The 18,937-nt window shown below is 41.3% G+C and overlaps 1 protein-coding gene across 4 annotated transcripts in view; it reads right to left on the bottom strand.

The window, feature by feature from the left end:
- Positions 1-5,814: 5,814 nt before the first annotated feature.
- Positions 5,815-18,937, bottom strand: part of cacnb4a (calcium channel, voltage-dependent, beta 4a subunit) — a 416,613-nt gene continuing 403,490 nt past the window's right edge. For 3 of the 4 annotated variants that reach the window (XM_085986904.1, XM_085986905.1, XM_085986906.1), the window contains one exon: positions 5,815-13,832. In XM_085986904.1, coding sequence (XP_085843030.1) covers positions 13,572-13,832 — 261 coding nt within the window. In that variant the 3' untranslated portion in view covers positions 5,815-13,571. The remainder of the gene's footprint in view (positions 13,833-18,937) is intronic. The other variant, XM_085986907.1, reaches the window with a different exon arrangement.

Genomic DNA, 18,937 nt, shown 5'->3' with positions numbered 1-18,937 from the left:
TAAGTTACTGCAGAAATTGTTGAAGTCCCTATAGTCAAACACCTGGCTCAGAAAGATTGAGGACGCAATTATCTTGTTATTACTAACAAAATGAGATATGTTGGATTGTAAGATTGTAATAATTATATGTTAATATCCTCTCATAATGCAGATTACACAGTTTTGGCAAAACTTCCAGCTGTCAAGGAGAGAATGAGATGTTAACATAAATTGTCAGTGTTGATTGAAAAGGGTTTATTAAATGAACAAGCTCCTTGGGCCTGAGCTGCAGGTGGTGAAATGTGAAGTGCAAACTGCTTGTGTTGGAGGAAAGTAGGTATCAAGATGTTGAATAAATCCAAAATTTTGTTCAAGCTGACAGATAGACAATGCTCACATTTTCAGAATTTCTCAACCACAAGTACTGCACTTTGCACTTTGCATTTGAACTCCCTTCAGCCCCACCTCCCGCCCTGACATTTCTACTCTCTCTTCAGATGCTGGTGTATGGTTCCACTGATGTTGGCAACCCAAGTGACCATTCTTCATATGTGATAGAGGACAGTGAGTGTCACCAGGCTCTTCATTTATGGAGGACCTCACAACTGATCATAGATAACATTACTGTTTTAGTTGAGGGACCTTCCACACTGAGCAGGGAATTTACCGTGGCGGGGTAGACTACATTTTATTATTTCTATTGCATCCTTAGCCCAACTGGTTTCACTTCCCTTCAGATCAGCTGGAGCGACAGATGTAACAGGCTACTTGAGAAACAAGGTCAGACTGCATAATAGATGGTAAAGTATTGCTGCAGCGTGCAAAATGGCAACACTGGTCAGGGCAGCAGAAATGCTACTCTGCTTGAAATTATTTTTTTACAGAATGCAGAGGATTTTCCCTCTTCCACTGGAAACATTTTGCTGCATTTCCTTTTGTAACTGGATCACTAGGGTCGAGCACTTTTTGATATTTGTCATGGCAGAAACAAGAGTCTGTTTCTCGCACAGTTTAGACTCACTTTATTCTAATCAGCAGCAGAATTCTTAGAGGGCTCTATAAAACTCCTAGAGGGCTTGACAGGGTAGAAGCTGAGAGGCTGTTTCTCTTGGCTGGAGAGTCTAGAACACAGGGGTCACAGTCTCAGGATAAGAGGTCGGCCATTTAGGACTGAGATGAGGAGAAATTTCTTCACTCAGAAGGTTGTGAATCTTTGGAATTTTCTACCCCAGAGGGCTGTGGATGCTCAGTCATTGAGTAACTCAAGACTAAAATCCATAGATTTTTGGGCACTAAGAGAATCAAGGGATAGGGCGGGAAAGTGGAGTTGATGTAAAAGTTCAACCAAGATCCTATTGAATGGCGGAGCAGGCTCGAGGGGCCTTATGGCCAACTCCTGCTCTTATTTCCTCTGTTCTTATGCAGCACATTTTTTTATGCATAAGTGAAATGAGAAGATGGATTGTATTGAGGTAGGCAAAAATAGCTCCGCTGCTCCTTCATAACTACAGGGTCATGACTCAAGGTCAAATCCAGTCCAGTCTGATGAGTTGAATGGCACCTCACTTCGCTGCTTACAGGTGTCTTGTGGATCTAGGAAGCCTTATTCCAGTTCCTAGTGGGTGTGGATCCATAGTTCAAAACAGACTGCGGCAGTTCAAGAAGGAGGCCCACTACTATTTTCACAGGGCAACTATGGATGGGCAATTTCTCACACTGCATTCAAGATTCAAGATTCAAGATTCTTTTATTGCCATATGCAACTGGTACAATGGAATGCTCACTCCCCACTCACTCCCACAATATAAGTATAAATATAAAAAGCAAAAGTAAAACAAGTATATAAATATAGAAACAATAAGCAAATAAACAAATAAGTATAGCAATGACAGTCCAAGTTGCAGGATATAATGAATAGTGCAAAAAGCCTCTATTACCACTGGAAGTAATAGTAATGTAATATGATAAGTATATGGTAGTATATATAAATATATATACATTTATATATAAATAAAGTATAAGTTAAAATACAGTGTGCAATGTACAAATGAGTTATAAGTTATGTAAGTTATAAGTTAAGGTTGAGGTACAAGAGTCCTATGTGCACACAGTCCAGTGATCAAGAATGTTCTTGTGCGCTCACAGTTCATGTGATATACAATTCCAGGGTGGTGGGGGGGGGGGGGAGAATGTGGCTATGATATGTGGGGCGGATTAGTGCATTGGTCTAAGGGGCCTGTGCCCAGGAGCCCTTTTAAAATATGGGGCCAGCAATAAAACTCACCATAATGCAGAAAAACTGCATGCAACTGTTGGATCAAAATATTCTAGCACTTACAATTGCGTGGTGATTGTCTTCTTTACTAATGCAGTGTGTAAACATTCTACGGTTTGTCAGGGTGGGGGCAGTGCAGACAAGAATTCTTATTTCGGCTCTGACTGCTTTCCTCTAAAGTGTAAGGAACTTGATCGTGGAAGAAAATCGAACACAAAACCACCAGTTTGAAGAAATTTTTTTTTTTATTACTTTAGAAAAATTCTAATCTATATTGAAAATGCAGCTGATTTTAACATCTAATTTCCAGAAACCATATTTTTTTCAGAAATAGTTATAATTCCATGCACGCCATTTACATTTCATTTTCCAATTCTCTGTACACCAAAAATAGCGAAGCAGTCAATTTCTGAAATCTCCAAAACAAAATGCCACTGAAAAGCTGAGGGAATAGTCAGCATAACATGCAACACTGTGCACATTTGCATAGGAAATGGAAGTTACCCGACATGCTCTTCAGAATACTGAAAATACTATAAACTGTGTGCTGTAAGAAAGAATGCTATAGACCTTACACAGAAGGATACCTTTCATAGAACCCTGCACAGGGTAACTCTGTTGTACAGTATGTTAAATATATTTCTTATTAATAATTTCCATACCAATTAAAGCAGCAACTATTTATTTACAAGCTTTTTCAATTTTTTTTTTGTAAACTTGTATTAGAAATGTGCAAAAAAGGTCTTATAGTTTTAACATGCTATTAAGTCCTCAGGGTGTCCAGTAGCCCTGGTGAATGAGATGTTGAAGGAAGGAATGTTGCTAAACTTTTCTTCTCATCGTGGAGCAAAGTCCTCCTTATAATAGTTTGGCAGGAATAGCCTTACTTGATAACTCTTTAAAAAAATTCGACGGGCAAGGCATTTGACAAAATATCTGTAACAGTAATACACAGGAACTGCATGTAGCCCATCTTCCAGTCCAAGTCTTAGCAAATTCAATTCCATGTGTCTGAAAACATTACTCAAAAAGACGATTTGAAACGAAAGCTAATAAAAAAGTAACAATGTGTATCTATTTTTATGTCATTTTACAATAGTAATTTTCATATGACTTACTTTGACCCTTATCACACTGAGGTATTCTAAATGTAGTACAGCATTAGATCTTTTCTTTAATTAACTAAAGAAAGTACTAAAGGTAAGTAAAGTGCTACTGTATAATTGAATTGTAAAGATTTATTTCTACTACAAAAAATATCTATTATATAGCACTTTTAAAGTTTATAATCCCAATTTCTAAAAGGTGAGATTTTTAATTAAAATACTATGTTATATTTTCTTCTGACAGGCTTTAGTTATTCCAAACGTTCAACGCAATTTATAAGACAACGACAAAATGGGGAGTTGCCGTTTTTGCAACTATACCTATTTTATATCTTGAAAACTAGAAATGGAAGACGAGCTACTGACACCTTTAACTTTTACTACAAATATTTATTTTATTTTTCTACAGATCAAAATATTTGTAAATGTGTTAATACATTTTGCGTTGCTTTTTCAATAAGTAAAATTTGCATTTATCACAATTGGAGCAGCAGTGTACCTTTCCCAGTGATCTACTCATCAGCAGAAATTCTGAATCAACACACCTATACGATCGTTATACAGGATGTTATTTAGTAGCACAGCAACGAGGTGGTGGATTACTGCAATAACTATTATAGAAGAAAAATAATTGGATTGAATTAGTTGCAAAAATTCAACTAGTTCATAAAATTTATTCTGTTGTTTGTAAATTTATAGGCATATAAATTTCATTGGGGGGAGTGCATGACATGATTACCACATATTTTAATGATTATCTCCTCAGGATAAGAGGTAGAGATAATCTCATCACCCTACCGTTCTTCAAATAAATTCGACTCCAATTTTAACCAGACGTACCTGGCGAGAACGGGGCGAGTTCAGGTCGGATGCCCAATTCACACCCTGTTCAATTTTACTTCACCGGGGCCAAAACTGGAAGGGGATGTAAGTTGGGCAGCTGACCCAGACTCGCCCAGTTCTCGCTGGGTGCTTTAGGTTAAAATTGGAACACATATTTGAACTATAAAAAGACCCAATTTAAGGAACACTACAGCTTTCATAATAGTTGATCATAGGTATACATTACTGTTTTAGTTTAGGCACACAGTTTCAACCTGTACCTAAACTGACAGATACAAAGTGGTACACATTTCAGAGTAGTACTACTGTAACAATTGATAGCACAAGACTTGCATGTACAAATACCGTACAACTTTTTTCTGTTCTACAAGAAACTGTTCATTCTGTACCAGGTGTTACAAGTACCTAATTAAATGGTCCTGTTGTCCCACACTGTTAGGAATGATTATATTTTGGTACCGTTCCTTTGCAAGCCAGCCTTCACATGGCCTTTGCCATCATGTAATGCCCTGGATCACCTGATATGTGGTAAATGCATTTTTGCCTGTGCAATACAGAACTCATTCATGCACACTTGCCATTCACTCCCTGTCAAGGAACTCTAGGATGGCATTATATAATTTCCTTATCCTGCTAAAAATCTATTACCCCCCTTTATGTTGTGGAATCAATTCTAATGGAAGTTGTTCAGCATATGCCCTTGTTCTCACAGTGCTGAATTAGCTCCATTTATACTGGAGTGGAGATTCACCAGCAATGGAAAGATGTGCTTTTGTTCAGAAGTCACAAATATGATCTTGCAAAACTGCAATTGCTATAAAGTTATGTTCAAAAAAATTTGAATTCTAGTGATGGACCTTTCCCCACTGTTAAGGAAAGGTCCTACTGGCCACCACTGTCAAAATCATATTTCTGGTACATATGGGCAGACTGATAGCTTGGTCTGTACTTGTCAGCTGAGTTCTAAGCCCATCCATGGCCAAAATGAGATGTTGGATGTAACGGGAAGTGGTATTGGTGTACTTCGTCTTCAAAGGCAAAAAGACCAAACTACCTCTTCAGGTAGTGTTCCATGCCTATGGAGGCACTTACGTCGCCTTGTTTACATTACAGGATGCCTCCAAATAGCACAGCTCTGCAATATAAATGGGGACTGAGACTCCATCTGAATATTCAGTAGGAATTCATGATTAGCAGGATAAGGTTCACCATTCACAAATCTTAGCAGCTCTTAATCCCACAGCAACTGGCTGATGATGCACCAGCAGAACTTCACTAAACCTAGCACCAGATACCTGTTAGACAGAAAAATGGGGTAAATATTGGTTATGGCCCAAATAGGTCCTCGAGCCTCATTTGAATAATTTGGGTGGGCAGTCGGCGCCTGTCACGCAACCACGTGAGAAAAATCAGGGCAGCCCAATTTGGCAGAGGGGTCCCAAAACAAGGATTAGGCCCCTCATTAACATATGCACAAGGTCAAACATCTGTTTTAGGTGGCCACCAGAGACGCTTGTAAAATCACCCGAAACAATATGGGGTCGGACATATTTCAGATATCCTTTGGGCACAGGACATAGCCCCGTGAAATTGGTACTTTTTTCCGCTCCCCCCCCCCGCCCCCCCCACCGCCCCGGTTTCCTCCCGGAAAACGGGTGCAACGGGGAGTTTCTGCCTCAGTGTACTTAAGGACTAAATATTTAGATTTTTTTTGTGTAGTTAGAATAATGACAGGTTGCTTTATTTTGATTGATAAACATGTACATACATGTCATGCAGTCTCAACGTTTAATGATTACTATTTAACTTGTCCAATGTGAAAAAAACCCACTTGAAGGCTAAGCATGTTGCTGCAACCCCCCTAATGTAGAAATCCAGTTGGTCATCAATCTAAGACTGATAGTACTGTTCAGTAACATTGAAGGTTACTTCAAATAGATAAACAGTTTCACAAACATACAAGTAATCTTGTGATGAGTTTCTTCTCAATGTTTGACATGCTAGCTGATGCAGCAATTTTTTTTTAAATAGCAGTGTCGCATTTAACAAGCCATTATTAAAATAGTCACTTGCAAAGAATACAACATGTCAATTATGTTCACATTAAAGAAAAGACTGTATTAAGGTGCAAAATATATTTCAAAGGGCAAATGATCTCAATTAATTGGCATGTAAAAGGTAGACATATAGGGGTATATTTTCCCATTTGCTATTTTTAGCGCACAAACTAGATGTGAATATAGAACAATGTTCCCTGTTTAATACTCACATTTACTTTTTCATTAAAATTAGCATGCAGAGAGGAATATAACCCATCATTATCAAGGCTTCAAAACTGGCATTTCCCTATCTTTTTTAAAATTCAGTGCACTGTATATCAGCATTTAAGAAAATAAGAGCATAAGAATTAGGAGCAGGAGTAGGTCATATGGCCCCTCGAGCCTGCTCTGCCATTCAATAAGATCATGGCTGATCTTCGACCTCAACTCCACTTTCCCGCCCGATCTCCATATCCCTTGATTCCCTTAGGGTCCAAATATCTATCTATCTCAGCTTTGAATATACTCTACAATTCAGCATCCATAGCCCTTTGGGGTAGAGAATTCCAAAGATTCACAACCCTCTGAGTGAAGAAATTCCTCCCCATCTCAGTCTTAAATGGCCGACCCCTTATGCCCCATAGTTTTGACTCACCAGTCAGGGGAAACAACCTCTCAGCATCTATCCTGTCAATCCCCCTCAGAATCTTTTGTGTTTAAATAACAGGCAGTATATACACCAGTATTTAGCAGGCAGTATATATGCTACTATTAAACAGGCAGCACACTGGAACCAACACTGGAACTGTTTATGGTTTCTATTTATATTTCAGGTTGATTTCAAAATATATATAATTTTAAACTACAATTAAACTTGTTTGGTATTTTCATATGAAGGTATAAACTCAATAAAAGTGTTTAACTTTATAAATTAACATGGTTTGTGGGACTACTCTAAACACATCCATTCTAAGTAACCATCTTAAAATCAAAAAGGTCAGCAAAACAGTTTGAAGATTGAATTATAGGCCCTGGTATTGGCAGGGGCAGGTTTTTGGAGCGGGGGAGGTAGGGGGAGGAGTTTCGGTCGGGAAACCAAGGAGTCTTTTTTCTCCAGCAGGATCCCCGCCCGGAATTCAGCATGATTGACAGGCTTGACTCCAAGTCAGGTGGGCAGCACTCCGGAGCAGGCCGCAGGAGTAGATAGAGAGCCTGCAGCTGCTAGTAGGAGCATGCGGGTGGGGAGCCAATCCCCGACCCCGGGAGGGTCTTTGGATGGGGTCCAATGGCTGGGGGGCGGGGTGAGGTGGGTCCGATGCAATCCCGCTCTCTCAGCTGCGAGCCATGGCACCAGGGATCGTGGTTTAGAGATTTGAGGCTACAACGTTATAGCCTTATCTCTGACCTGCGCTCCCCATGAGCACGGCTTCCCTGCTGGACACACGGGATTCAAGAATCATCTCAAGAATTCTTTCCTGCACCTGTCCAGCACCAGTCTTAAATAGGTAGATGAATATCTGATGTAATTTAATACTGGAAAGTTTATACATTGTTGTATGAAGGGCATATTGTTAAAGTGGACAAAGAAGAAGATTTGAGTGTGACCATTGACCAAATATTGAAAATGCCATCACACTATATTATGACTGCCATATTTAATAGGTTGTTAACCTGTGTAAGCAGCCTTATTTAGCATAAATTTAAGTTGAATACCAACGTTCTATAAAATGCTGCTGAGACCATACAGGGAATATTGGCCCGGAATTTGTAGTGGGTAATAATAGTGAATGAACAGTGTTCGCTGTTATTACCCCTTTGAAACTGTCCGCAACTTCAGGATTTAGTGCATGCGCATTCTAACGTAGAAATCGCTCCGACACTGGCTGCGCATGTGCCTCCCCTCGCTGCCCCCCCTCCCCCGATAGTTGGCAATCAGTGTAATCAGCAAAACTGATGAAAACTTCAGCTTTTCTGCGATAAAATCGCTGTTATATACCCCAATAAAAGTTAGACCTTGTATTAGATGTAACTGAAGTTTTAACATCGTATTAACTGCTAAACAAACATTATGGCCCTGAAAAAATAATTTTAATTTTGTGGAGTGTCAAATTTATTCATTTTAATAAAAATTACAATTTTTAAGAAACTTAAAAAAAAATTATATTTTTTTAAAGTTTGTTCATCTTTATTTCAGGTTTATCGTTTCCCAATGTGAGAGCCCCAATCTTTGTTTTGCTCTCTCTTAACATTTTTTAAATGTCAGAATAAAAGGAGCTTCTTCACGTCCTGGTCTGTGAAAATTCTGCATTGCGATTGGCTGCGTAGACAGCTTGTTGATGTCACAGCAGCACGCGTTAGGGATTCCCCATTTACTTACACTGATCGCAACTGAACCTTGGAAAAGCCGAACTTCTCACCACAGAGATAATGGGCCAGATTTTCCAATCGGAGGCTTCCTGTGTGCGGATGCCTCCAATCTGGAAATATCTACGAACTTACCAGCTGGCTCCGTAGGTCCCGACACTTCCGATCCTGGGCCTCTCCTGGTGCGCGCGCGCAGAGGCCCAGGTATCCCAGGTGGCGCAGGTAGTTCGCAAGCGTCCCTCGGATCACGTGGGCCATGGGGAACCAATCAAAGAGGGAATCCCCCTTCACACTTTTGACAGGTCTCTCCTATAGACATGTCAAAAGTGTGAATGGGGATCACTAAAAAAACACACTAAAACATTAAATAAATGTTTTTTAAATTATGTATTTAAAATTAGTTAAAATGACATTAAATAAAATAAGTTAAACAAAAAATTAATTTTTTGAAAAAAATAATTTAAGTTTTTTACGGGGCTAACTTACCTTTTTTAAAAGTGTTTTAAAATTATAAATGAGTGAATTTTTTTTTTTTTTACATTTTTAAACTCTTTTGCTGGTAGAAGCAGGCCTTACGCCTGCTTTTACCAAGCATAAGATTTTAAAGGTTTTCAGCAGGTGGAGGTTCTGCAGAAAGCGGAACTCTCCCCCCGCAGAGGCCCTTCTCCAGAGCAGGTGGAGGATCTGTCAAGAGCATTCTTGCTTCGCATGCCTGAAACTGGCACTTGTGAGGCCCCTGCGGGTGCATACACACCTTGTACACACCCGTGGGGGTCGGAAAATACGGGCCCATGGCTTTGCTTCACCGCTGACCACAAATTACGTTCCAATGTGTCCAGTTTTGATCACTTTTTTAGGAAAAGCTATAACGGTGCAGGTGGATTTAGATCACTGAACTCTAAAGAGATACTGAAGAAGCTTAATTAGTTATCACTGGAGAAAAAATGTTTAAAGTAGAATATGAGCCGCATTTTTATAGTATTGAGGAGTGTCAATCGGTAGAGTTATATTGTGTGAAGCTAGGAATGGAGAACCATGGAACATTATTATAAACCAAGGAAAGCACAAGCTAAATGTAACATAAGCCAACCTCTTCATGCTTAAGAGTTGTTAGTTGATTTGAAATGATGATTCAGTTGAAAATATGATACAGCAATGACTGGCTCAACAGGAAAGACAGGTCTACGGGCTTGGCACCAAGATGGGGTGACGGAAATGGTCCGTCAACATCCTGAACAAGCAACTGAACAACAAATTGACCTGGATGCGCTGAATGGCCTTTTCTTTCTTCCATGTCACTGCATTCTTAAATGGCAGCCAACTGATTAAAACCTTTTGACAAATGGTTCAAATTATAGATCCAAGCACTTAGCCATTCTTTTGCTGAAGCACTGGCAGAGTTCCAATGCCCCTAGTTAGTAAAATGGTTGAAGTGCATTGCTTCTCCCAGTGTGTAACTCTCAGCACGCTATTGTGGTCTGTGTTTTAGTGGCCTAATCTGAGTACAAATGCTCCTAAATTAAGTACTTGTTCTAAATCTGCACTTCATTCTAAGAAATCACACCGATGACAAGTGTAGGGTGAATTGTTGAATTTATTCAAGGAAATAAACTATTATGAGGAGATTAATGTAAAGCAGCAGAAATGAGCATTTGGTTTAATCTGTACCTCAGATTTGAACTTGCTTCTCGTCCAATTATTATGATCTATTTCCAAATGCAAAGTCTGAAAAAAACTATGCATGGGGGTGGAGGGGGTGTCGTGGGGAGACGTTCTGTAGAACATGAAGTACCTCATGCAGAAAGTTTTCTTCGACAAACAAGGAAATGGATGCATTTAGATGGATCATCACCAATCCACCAGGAAACTAGTACTTTGAAAATACAGCCCTCTTGACCATCACAGAAAGAGATACCTCAGTCAATTAGCTTACCCCAGCACGGTGGCATAGTGGTTAGCACTGTAGCCTCACAGCGCCAGGGACCCGGGTTCAAATCCGGCCTCGGGTGACTGTCTGTGTGGAGTTTGCACATTCTCCCCGTGTTTGCGTGGGTTTCCTCCGGGTGCTCCGGTTTCCTCCCACAGTCCAAAAGATGTGCGGGTTAGGTTGATTGGCTATGATAAATTGACCCTTAGTGTTAGGGGGATTAAATACGTGGGGTTACGGGGATAGGGTGGGATATGTGTTGGTGTAGGGGTTACGGGGATCGGGTGGGATATGTGTCGGTGCAGGCTCGATGGGCCGAAATGGCCTCTATCTGCACTGTGGGGTTTCTGTGATTCTGTGATCTGTGAAAACAGACACACACAACATAAAAATGCTATCTGCCTGCCAGTCACTCTTTCTGATACCAGAAACCTCAAAGACTGAGACGTACCAAACTTAAATACACTACCACTGATCTGATATCTTGCACACAATGTATAAACATAAATAATATTAATTTACTCACACAATTAGACGATCCAAATGTTAGATACCTAAACTGGGCCAAAATGTAGATTTAATTAAAAATAATCATATTCTTTGAAGGGCATAGTTACTTTAGTACAAATGATACATTAAAATAAATGGGTACATTAGTTTAGGGGTAAGTACAACAAATTATGTGGCCTTAGATAAATTGTGTGTAGTTTTTTCCCAACATTAGTAGTTTTTTATTACAATGGAACTTCGAGCCTCCAAGTTACACTGATTTATTCTCTGAATGGTTTACCTCTTCCCGGTCCCACCCATCTGCATTAGTCCTTGCCAACGGCGATTAACTCTTCCGTTCACACTGGCAAGGTTAGCTGATGTGTCAGGCATTGCAGCACCAGTTGATTTTGCTGGTACGTGCTGCTGAGAACTAACAATCCCTTTTTATTTAACCTGTATTTATGTTGTAGTCCAGGTATAAGGAAAGAAAATATGAGTGCTCAGAAGCACTCGCCTCTGTTTCTCCTACTAGCATGATCAATTGGTGCTAGATCACCTGAACTATCAGTTGATGTGTCAGGTTACAGCCCCAACCCCCAATTCCCCCTTGCACCTGCTCACAACTCCACTCAATGGTAGCACTCTCGCCTCTGAGTCAGGAGGCCATGGGTTTAAGTTCCACTCCAGGTATTTGAGCACAAAATCTAGGCTGACACTCCAGGGAGTGCTACGTTAAACCGATGACCCATCTGCCCTTTCAGGTAGACGTAAACAATCCCAAGGCACTACCTGGCCAATATTCATCCCTCAACCATCATCACTAAAACAGATGATCTGGTCATTATCACATAGCTGTTTGTCGGGCCTTGCTGCCGCGTTTCATACATTACAACAGTGACTACACTTTAAAAAAGGGGACTTAACTGGCTGCAAAGCGCTTTGGGACATCCTCAAGTTGTCTCTCTCTCTCTCTCAGATACACCACAGACTCAACAAATACCGTCAAATGAACTTTCTCACAAAGTTCTCTGCCGTTCCCCTGCCCTCACCACCACCTCAGTTCTAGCTGACTGCAACTCCATTATCACCATGCTATGGAGCAGATGCACTGGAATGGAAGTAACTTGCTCTCTGTTGTGCTATCATGTCTGCTCAAATGTAATGAAGATATTCAGGACTCCATAAGAGGCAACTGCAAATGCAAATATTTTTTTAAAGAAAAATAAAGCTAATGACAAATTATGTACTTTTTGCTTAGGGAATGTCATGTTGTTCTTTGTATGTATCTCAATACTACATGCCCACTGTAAATACAGATTACCATTGATTAGCTAAGATAAGGAAAGCCAAAGCTTCTCAACACCCCACAAAAAATTTAAAGGGGGAGTATTCTGAGAGGTTAATAAACCCGCATAATGCCAATTTTGAATCCTGTGATATAATCAGTCAGTTGCTCAATCACTGTTGCAAAGTATTTCCCAATGGCCTTACATTGTGTTAAATTGAATTCTGTAACTCAAACCATTTTGAAGGGTTACTATCATGGATACTTGAAATGAAGGCTTCCCAGTCTAAGACTGTGTTCTTTTCAAAAATCGAGGGTTTCATAAATGGATATCACTATACAAGTTGTCCTGGTGAGAGACTGTAACTTTACTAGAATTTGGTGCACTAATGCTTCTGCTAACTAATAACATTGAATTCTCTAAACATGAAAAATATAGGAATTAACATCAGCAAGATAATGTACAGCCTGAATTCATTCTTTATAAATAATACCTTTAAAAAACCATACACGAATAGCAAATGCATAAAAGCTTAATTTATTGTTCTTAAGTTTAAATAATATCTTGCTTGCAAATATGTGATTCGTTACTGCTTGTCTCATGCAAGTAAGTGTGCTGTACATGTAATGGAGAGCGCTGCGTAAATTCTGGAATCATACGCTGAAGCAAAATTTGTTGAAACAATGGTACTGCAGGGTTGTATTGCAATACCATTTATTGCTAACAAGAAATCAGGTGTAGAGTGTAATGCATTAAAGGAGCTTTGTCACTGCATTGGGAAGTTTTCAGGCAGGTTAAGTGCTAGGAACCCGCCTGTACTCAAGGTCCACCACACCGACTCTAGGGCTAAGTTGGCATTGCAGCGGAGAAAGTATCTGCTTTAGCGCCAACTTTGGCAATATATATGGTCATTTTATATGCTAAAAATATATAGAGGCAGATGTGATCGGTGACACAGTGACGGTAACTCACTGTATCAAAGATCACACCCCCGTACATTCTTCATATTTACAAACCCAGTAAAGTGTTTTGGAAAGAACTTTACCAGACTGCCTCCATTATGAGCAAACCAGCCTGAAAGGAAAAAATAAATATGACTTTTTGAAAACCACATTGAGTTGTTTCAATAATAAAATATTAAGAACTGCCTAGATACTTCCCTGTTCACAAGTTACACGCTACAAGGCAGGGGTTTGCTTTTTTTTTTAAAAAAAAACCTTTTCTCTATTTTATTTTTTTGTAGGTGAGTAGCAACATTTTTCATAGCCTGTGCTGAGAATCGTGGCTGTGGCCTCCAGGTGATCCGTGACTCCTTCGTGATTTGTACGTGTCCTGATAGGGGTCAGAGTACTCCTCCTCCACCAGTGGGTATTGGCCTCGGCTGTGCTGGGAACCTGAGGACAGGCGGTTACGGTTCTTCCGCGCCCTCTCGCTGTGACCGTTTTCCTCAGAGTGCACCAAGCGCGTTCGCTCAACGGGTAAGTGTTCACCAGAGTGATTGCTGTTGCTCATTCGCTGGCCCTAAATAACACAAAAGACAGAGTTAGATTAATAACTCGAACTAAGTCAACACAGAAGAGAGTAATAGACCTCCAACGCTGCCTCCGCAAGATCCTGCAAACCCATCGGCAGGATAGGCGCACCAACGTCAGTGTTCTTGCTCAGGCCAACATCCCCAGCATCGAAGCTTTGACCATGCTTGATCAGCTCCGATGGATGGGTCACATCGTCCGCATGCCCGATACGAGACTCCCAAAACAAGCGCTCTACTCGGAGCTCCGGCACGGCAAGAGAGCCCCAGGTGGGCAGAAGAAACGCTTCAAGGACACCCTCAAAGCCTCCTTGAAAAAGTGTGACTTCCCCATCGACACCTGGGAATCCCTGGCCCAAGACCGCACAAAGTGGAGGAGAAGCATCCGGGAAGGTGCCGAACACCTCGAGTCTCTTCGCCGGGAGCAAGCGGTAGCCAAGCGCAAACAGCGGAAGGAGCGCACGTCAACCCAAGCACCCCACCCACCCGCCCCTTCAACCACCGTCTGCCCCACCTGTGACAGAGACTGTAGGTCCCGCATTGGACTCATCAGTCACCTGAGAACTCATTTTTAATGTGGAAGCAAGTCATCCTCGGTTCCGAGGGACTGCCTAAGAAGAAGAAGAATAGACAAAATTAAGGGACATGGGTTAGGACTATGTATGAAAAGTAATTACACCCTGACACAATTTGGGCGATTATTTTTGAATTCCCATCTTTACCTTGTGAGAAATTAGTACTTAAAAGGTTTCTCTCTGGAGCCTGGAAGGCAAAAGATATCTATTTCACTGATAAAGCAATGACAAGCTATTTCACCTTGTCCACAACAGTAGAACCAAAGGACGAGGCCCGCGCTTGAAGGGGCGGAGTATGTATCCAAGCTAATCTGCGACAACAATACTTCAGTAAGCGAGTTGTCAATCTATGGAAGAGATTCCCCAGGAAGGGGGATGAATTACCAGAGGAAGGCAGCAGCAGCCAACTTCCTGGCACCAGGGGTGCTTCTGCTGCTCAGGAAGGGAGGAAAAAGAGTGGGGGAGCAATAGTGGTAGGGGATTCTATCGTAAGGGGAACAGATAGGCGTTTCTGTGGCCGTAGACGTGACTCCAGGATGGTTTGTTGCCTCCCTGGTGCCAGGGTCAAGGATGTCACTGAATGGCTGCAGGGCATTCTGAAGGGGGAGGGTGAACAGTCAGAGGTCGTGGTCCACATTGGGACCAATGACATGGGTAGGAAGAGGGATGAGGTCCTGCAGCAAGAATTTAGGGAGCTAGGTAGCAGATTAAAGAGCAGGACCTCAAAGGTTGTAATCTCTGGATTACTCCCGGTGCCACGTGCTAGTGAGTATAGGAATAGGAGGATAGAGCAGATGAATGCGTGGCTAAAGAGTTGGTGCAGGAGGGAGGGCTTTAGTTTCCTGGATCACTGGGCCTGCTTCTGGGGAAGGTGGGACTTGTACAAGTCGGACGGGATGCACCTGAACCAGAACAGGACAAATATCCTTGCGGGGAGGTTTGCTAGAACTGTTCGGGGGGGTTTAAACTAAAATGGCAGTGGGTTGGGAACCTGAGCAGGGAGACCGAGGAAAGGGAAACAGGGATAAAAGCAAAAGATAGGAAGGAGAAAAACAAAAGTGGCAGTCAGAGAAATCAACGGTTTAAATCAAACGTGGCCACAGTAAATAATAATTCTAATAGGTCTAAGAGCGTTAAAAACACAAGCCTGAAGGCTTTGTGTCTTAATGTGAGGAGCATTTGTAATAAGGTGGACGAATTGGCTGCGCAAATAGAGGTAAACGAATATGATTTGGTTGGGATTACGGAAACGTGGCTCAAGGATGGCCAAGACTGGGAACTCAACATCCAGGGGTATTCGATATTCAGGAAAGATAGGCAAAAAGGAAAGGGAGGTGGGGTAGCATTACTGGTTAAAGAAGGGATTAATACAATTGTAATGAAGGATATTAGCTCTGATGATGTGGAATCTGTATGGGTAGAATTGAGAAATACTAAGGTAAAAAAACATTAGTGGGAGTGGTATATAGACCTCCCAACAGTAAGGCGGAGGTTGGGGATGGCATTAAAAGGGAAATTAAAGAAGCGTGCAATAAGGGCACAGCAGTCATCATGGGTGACTTTAATCTACATATAGATTGGGCCAACCAAATTAGTAACAATACTGTGGAGGAGGAATTCCTGGAGTGTTTACGGGATAGTTTCCTGGACCAATATGTCGAGGAACCAACCAGAGATCAGGCCATCTTAGACTGGGTATTATGTAATGAGAAAGGATTAATTAGCAATCTTGTTCTACGAGGCCCCTTAACATAAGAACATAAGAAATAGGAGCAGGAGTAGGCCAATCGGCCCCTCGAGCCTGCTCCGCCATTCAATAAGATCATGGCTGATCTGATCCTAACTGCCAATCCACTATCACAGAACCATCTCCTGAATCTAACAGAATTAGACACACGAAATAGGAGCAGGATCAGGCTACATGGCTCCTGGGCCCGCTCCGCTACCCACAGGGCCATGACCGATCCGAACCTAGACTCATGTCCAAATTCCTGCCCGCTCCCCGTAACCCTTAATTCCCTTTACTTCTAGGAAACTGTCTATTTCTGTTTTAAATTTATGTAATGATGTAGCTTCTACAGCTTTTTGGGGCAGCATATTCCATGGACCTACCACCCTCTGAGTGAAGTAGTTCCTCCTCATCTCAGTTTTGAAAGAGCAGCCCCTTATTCTAAGACTATGCCCCCTAGTTCTAGTTTCACCCATCATCGGGAACATCTTCCCCGCATCCACCCGATCCGACCCCTTCACAATCTTATATGTTTCAATAAGATCGCCTCTCATACTTCTGAACTCCAATGAGTAGAGTCCCAATCTACTCAACCTCTCCTCATATGTCCATCCCCTCATCCCCGGGATTAACCGAGTGAACCTTCTTTGTACTGACTCGAGAGCAAGTATGTCCTTTCTTAAGTATGGACACCAAAACTGTACGCAGTATTCCAGGTGCGGCCTCACCAATACCTTGTACAACTGAAGCAATACCTCCCTATTTTTATATTCTATCCCCCTAGCAATGAAAGCCAACATTCCATTGGCCTTCTTAATCACTTGCTGCACCTGCATACTAACCTTTTGAGTTTCGTGCACCAGGACCCCCAGATCCCTTTGTACTTCAGTACTTTCCAGTTTCTTGCCATTAAGATAATAACTTGCTCTATGATTTTTCCTGCCAAAGTGCATAACCTCACACTTTCCAGTATTGTATTCCATCTGCCAAATCTCTGCCCACTTACTTAGCCTGTCTATGTCCCCTTGCAGGTTTTTTATGTCCTCCTCACTCACTACTTTCCCTCCCATCTTAGTATCATCTGCAAACTTTGATATGTTACACTCGGTCCCCTCCTCCAAATCGTTAATATAGATTGTAAAGAGTTGGGGACCCAGCACTGACCCCTGCGGAACACCACTAGTTACTGATTGCCAGTCTGAGAATGAACCATTTATCCCAACTCTCTGCCTTCTGTTAGATAGCCAATCCTCTATCCATGCCAGAATATTACCCCCAATCCCGTGATTTTTTATCTTAAGCAATAATCTTTTGTGTGGCACCTTGTCAAATGCCTTTTGGAAGTCTAAATACACTACGTCCACTGGTTCCCCTTTATCCACCCTGTACGTTACTTCCTCAAAGAACTCCAGCAAATTTGTCAAACATGACTTCCCCTTCATAAAACCATGCTGACTTTGTCCTATTAAATTATGATTATCCAAATGTCCTGTTACTGTCTCCTTAATAATGGACTCCAAAATTTTACCTACCACAGATGTTAGGCTAACCGGTCTATAATTTCCAGCCTTCTGTCTACTGCCCTTTTTAAATAAGGGTGTTACATTAGCAGTTTTCCAGTCTGCCGGGACCTTTGCCGAGTCCAGGGAGTTTTGGAAAATTATTCCCAATGCATCCACAATCCCTACCGCCACTTCCCTCAAGACCCTAGGATGTAAGCCATCAGGTCCAGGTGATTTATCCGCCTTGAGTCCCATTATTTTACCGAGTACCACTTCCTTAGTGATTTTGATCGTGTTTAGCTCCTCCCCCCCTTTAGCCCCCTGTTTGTCCAGTGTTGGGATATTCTTAGTGTCTTCTACTGTAAAGACTGATGTAAAATATTCATTCAGTGTTTTTGCCATCTCCATATTTCCCACTATTAATTTCCCGGTCTCATCCTCTAAGGGACCAACATTTACTTTAGCCACCCTTTTTCTTTTTATATAACTATAAAAACTCTTACTATCTGTTTTTATATTTTTTGCTAATTTACTTTCATAATCTATCTTCCCTTTCTTAATCAATCTTTTTGTTATTTTTTGCTGTCTTTTAAAGTTTTCCCAATCCTCTATCCTCCCACTAGATTTGGCTACCTTATATGCCCTTGTTTTTAGTCGAATACTATCCTTAATTTCTTTACTTAGCCACGGATGGCTGTCTTTTCTTTTACACCCTTTTCTTCTCAGTGGAATATATTTTTTTTGGAAGTTGTAAAATAACTCCTTGAATGTACACCACTGATCATGTATCGTCTTACCCTTTAATCTATTTTCCCAATCCACTCTACTCAATTCCGCTCTCATACCTTCATAGTCTCCTTTATTCAAGCTTAGCACGCTTGTTTGATATCCAACCTTCTCACCCTCTAATTGAATATGGAATTCAACCATGTTATGGTCACTCATTCCAAGGGGATCCTTTACTAGGACATTTTTAATTAATCCCGTCTCGTTACACTGGACCAGATCTAAGGTTGCTTGCCCCCTGGTCGGTTCAGTTACATACTGCTCAAGAAACCCATCCCTAATACACTCAATGAACTCATCCTCAAGGCTGCTCTGCCCAATTTGATTTGTCCAATTAATATGATAGTTGAAATCCCCCATAATTATAGATGTTCCCTTATTACAAGCCTCAACTATTTCCTGATTGATACTCCGTCCAACAGAGTTGCCACTGTTCGGAGGCCTATAGACTACGCCCACTAGTGTTTTTTTCCCCTTATTATTCCTTACCTCCACCCAAACTG

This window comes from Somniosus microcephalus, chromosome 4 (assembly GCF_052327205.1).
Source record: "Somniosus microcephalus isolate GS21.2 chromosome 4, FLI_Smic_1.0, whole genome shotgun sequence".
NCBI classification, from domain to species: Eukaryota; Metazoa; Chordata; class Chondrichthyes; order Squaliformes; family Somniosidae; genus Somniosus; species Somniosus microcephalus.
The sequence above is the reverse complement of the archived record's forward strand: the minus strand, read 5'-3'. Positions and strand labels throughout refer to the sequence as shown.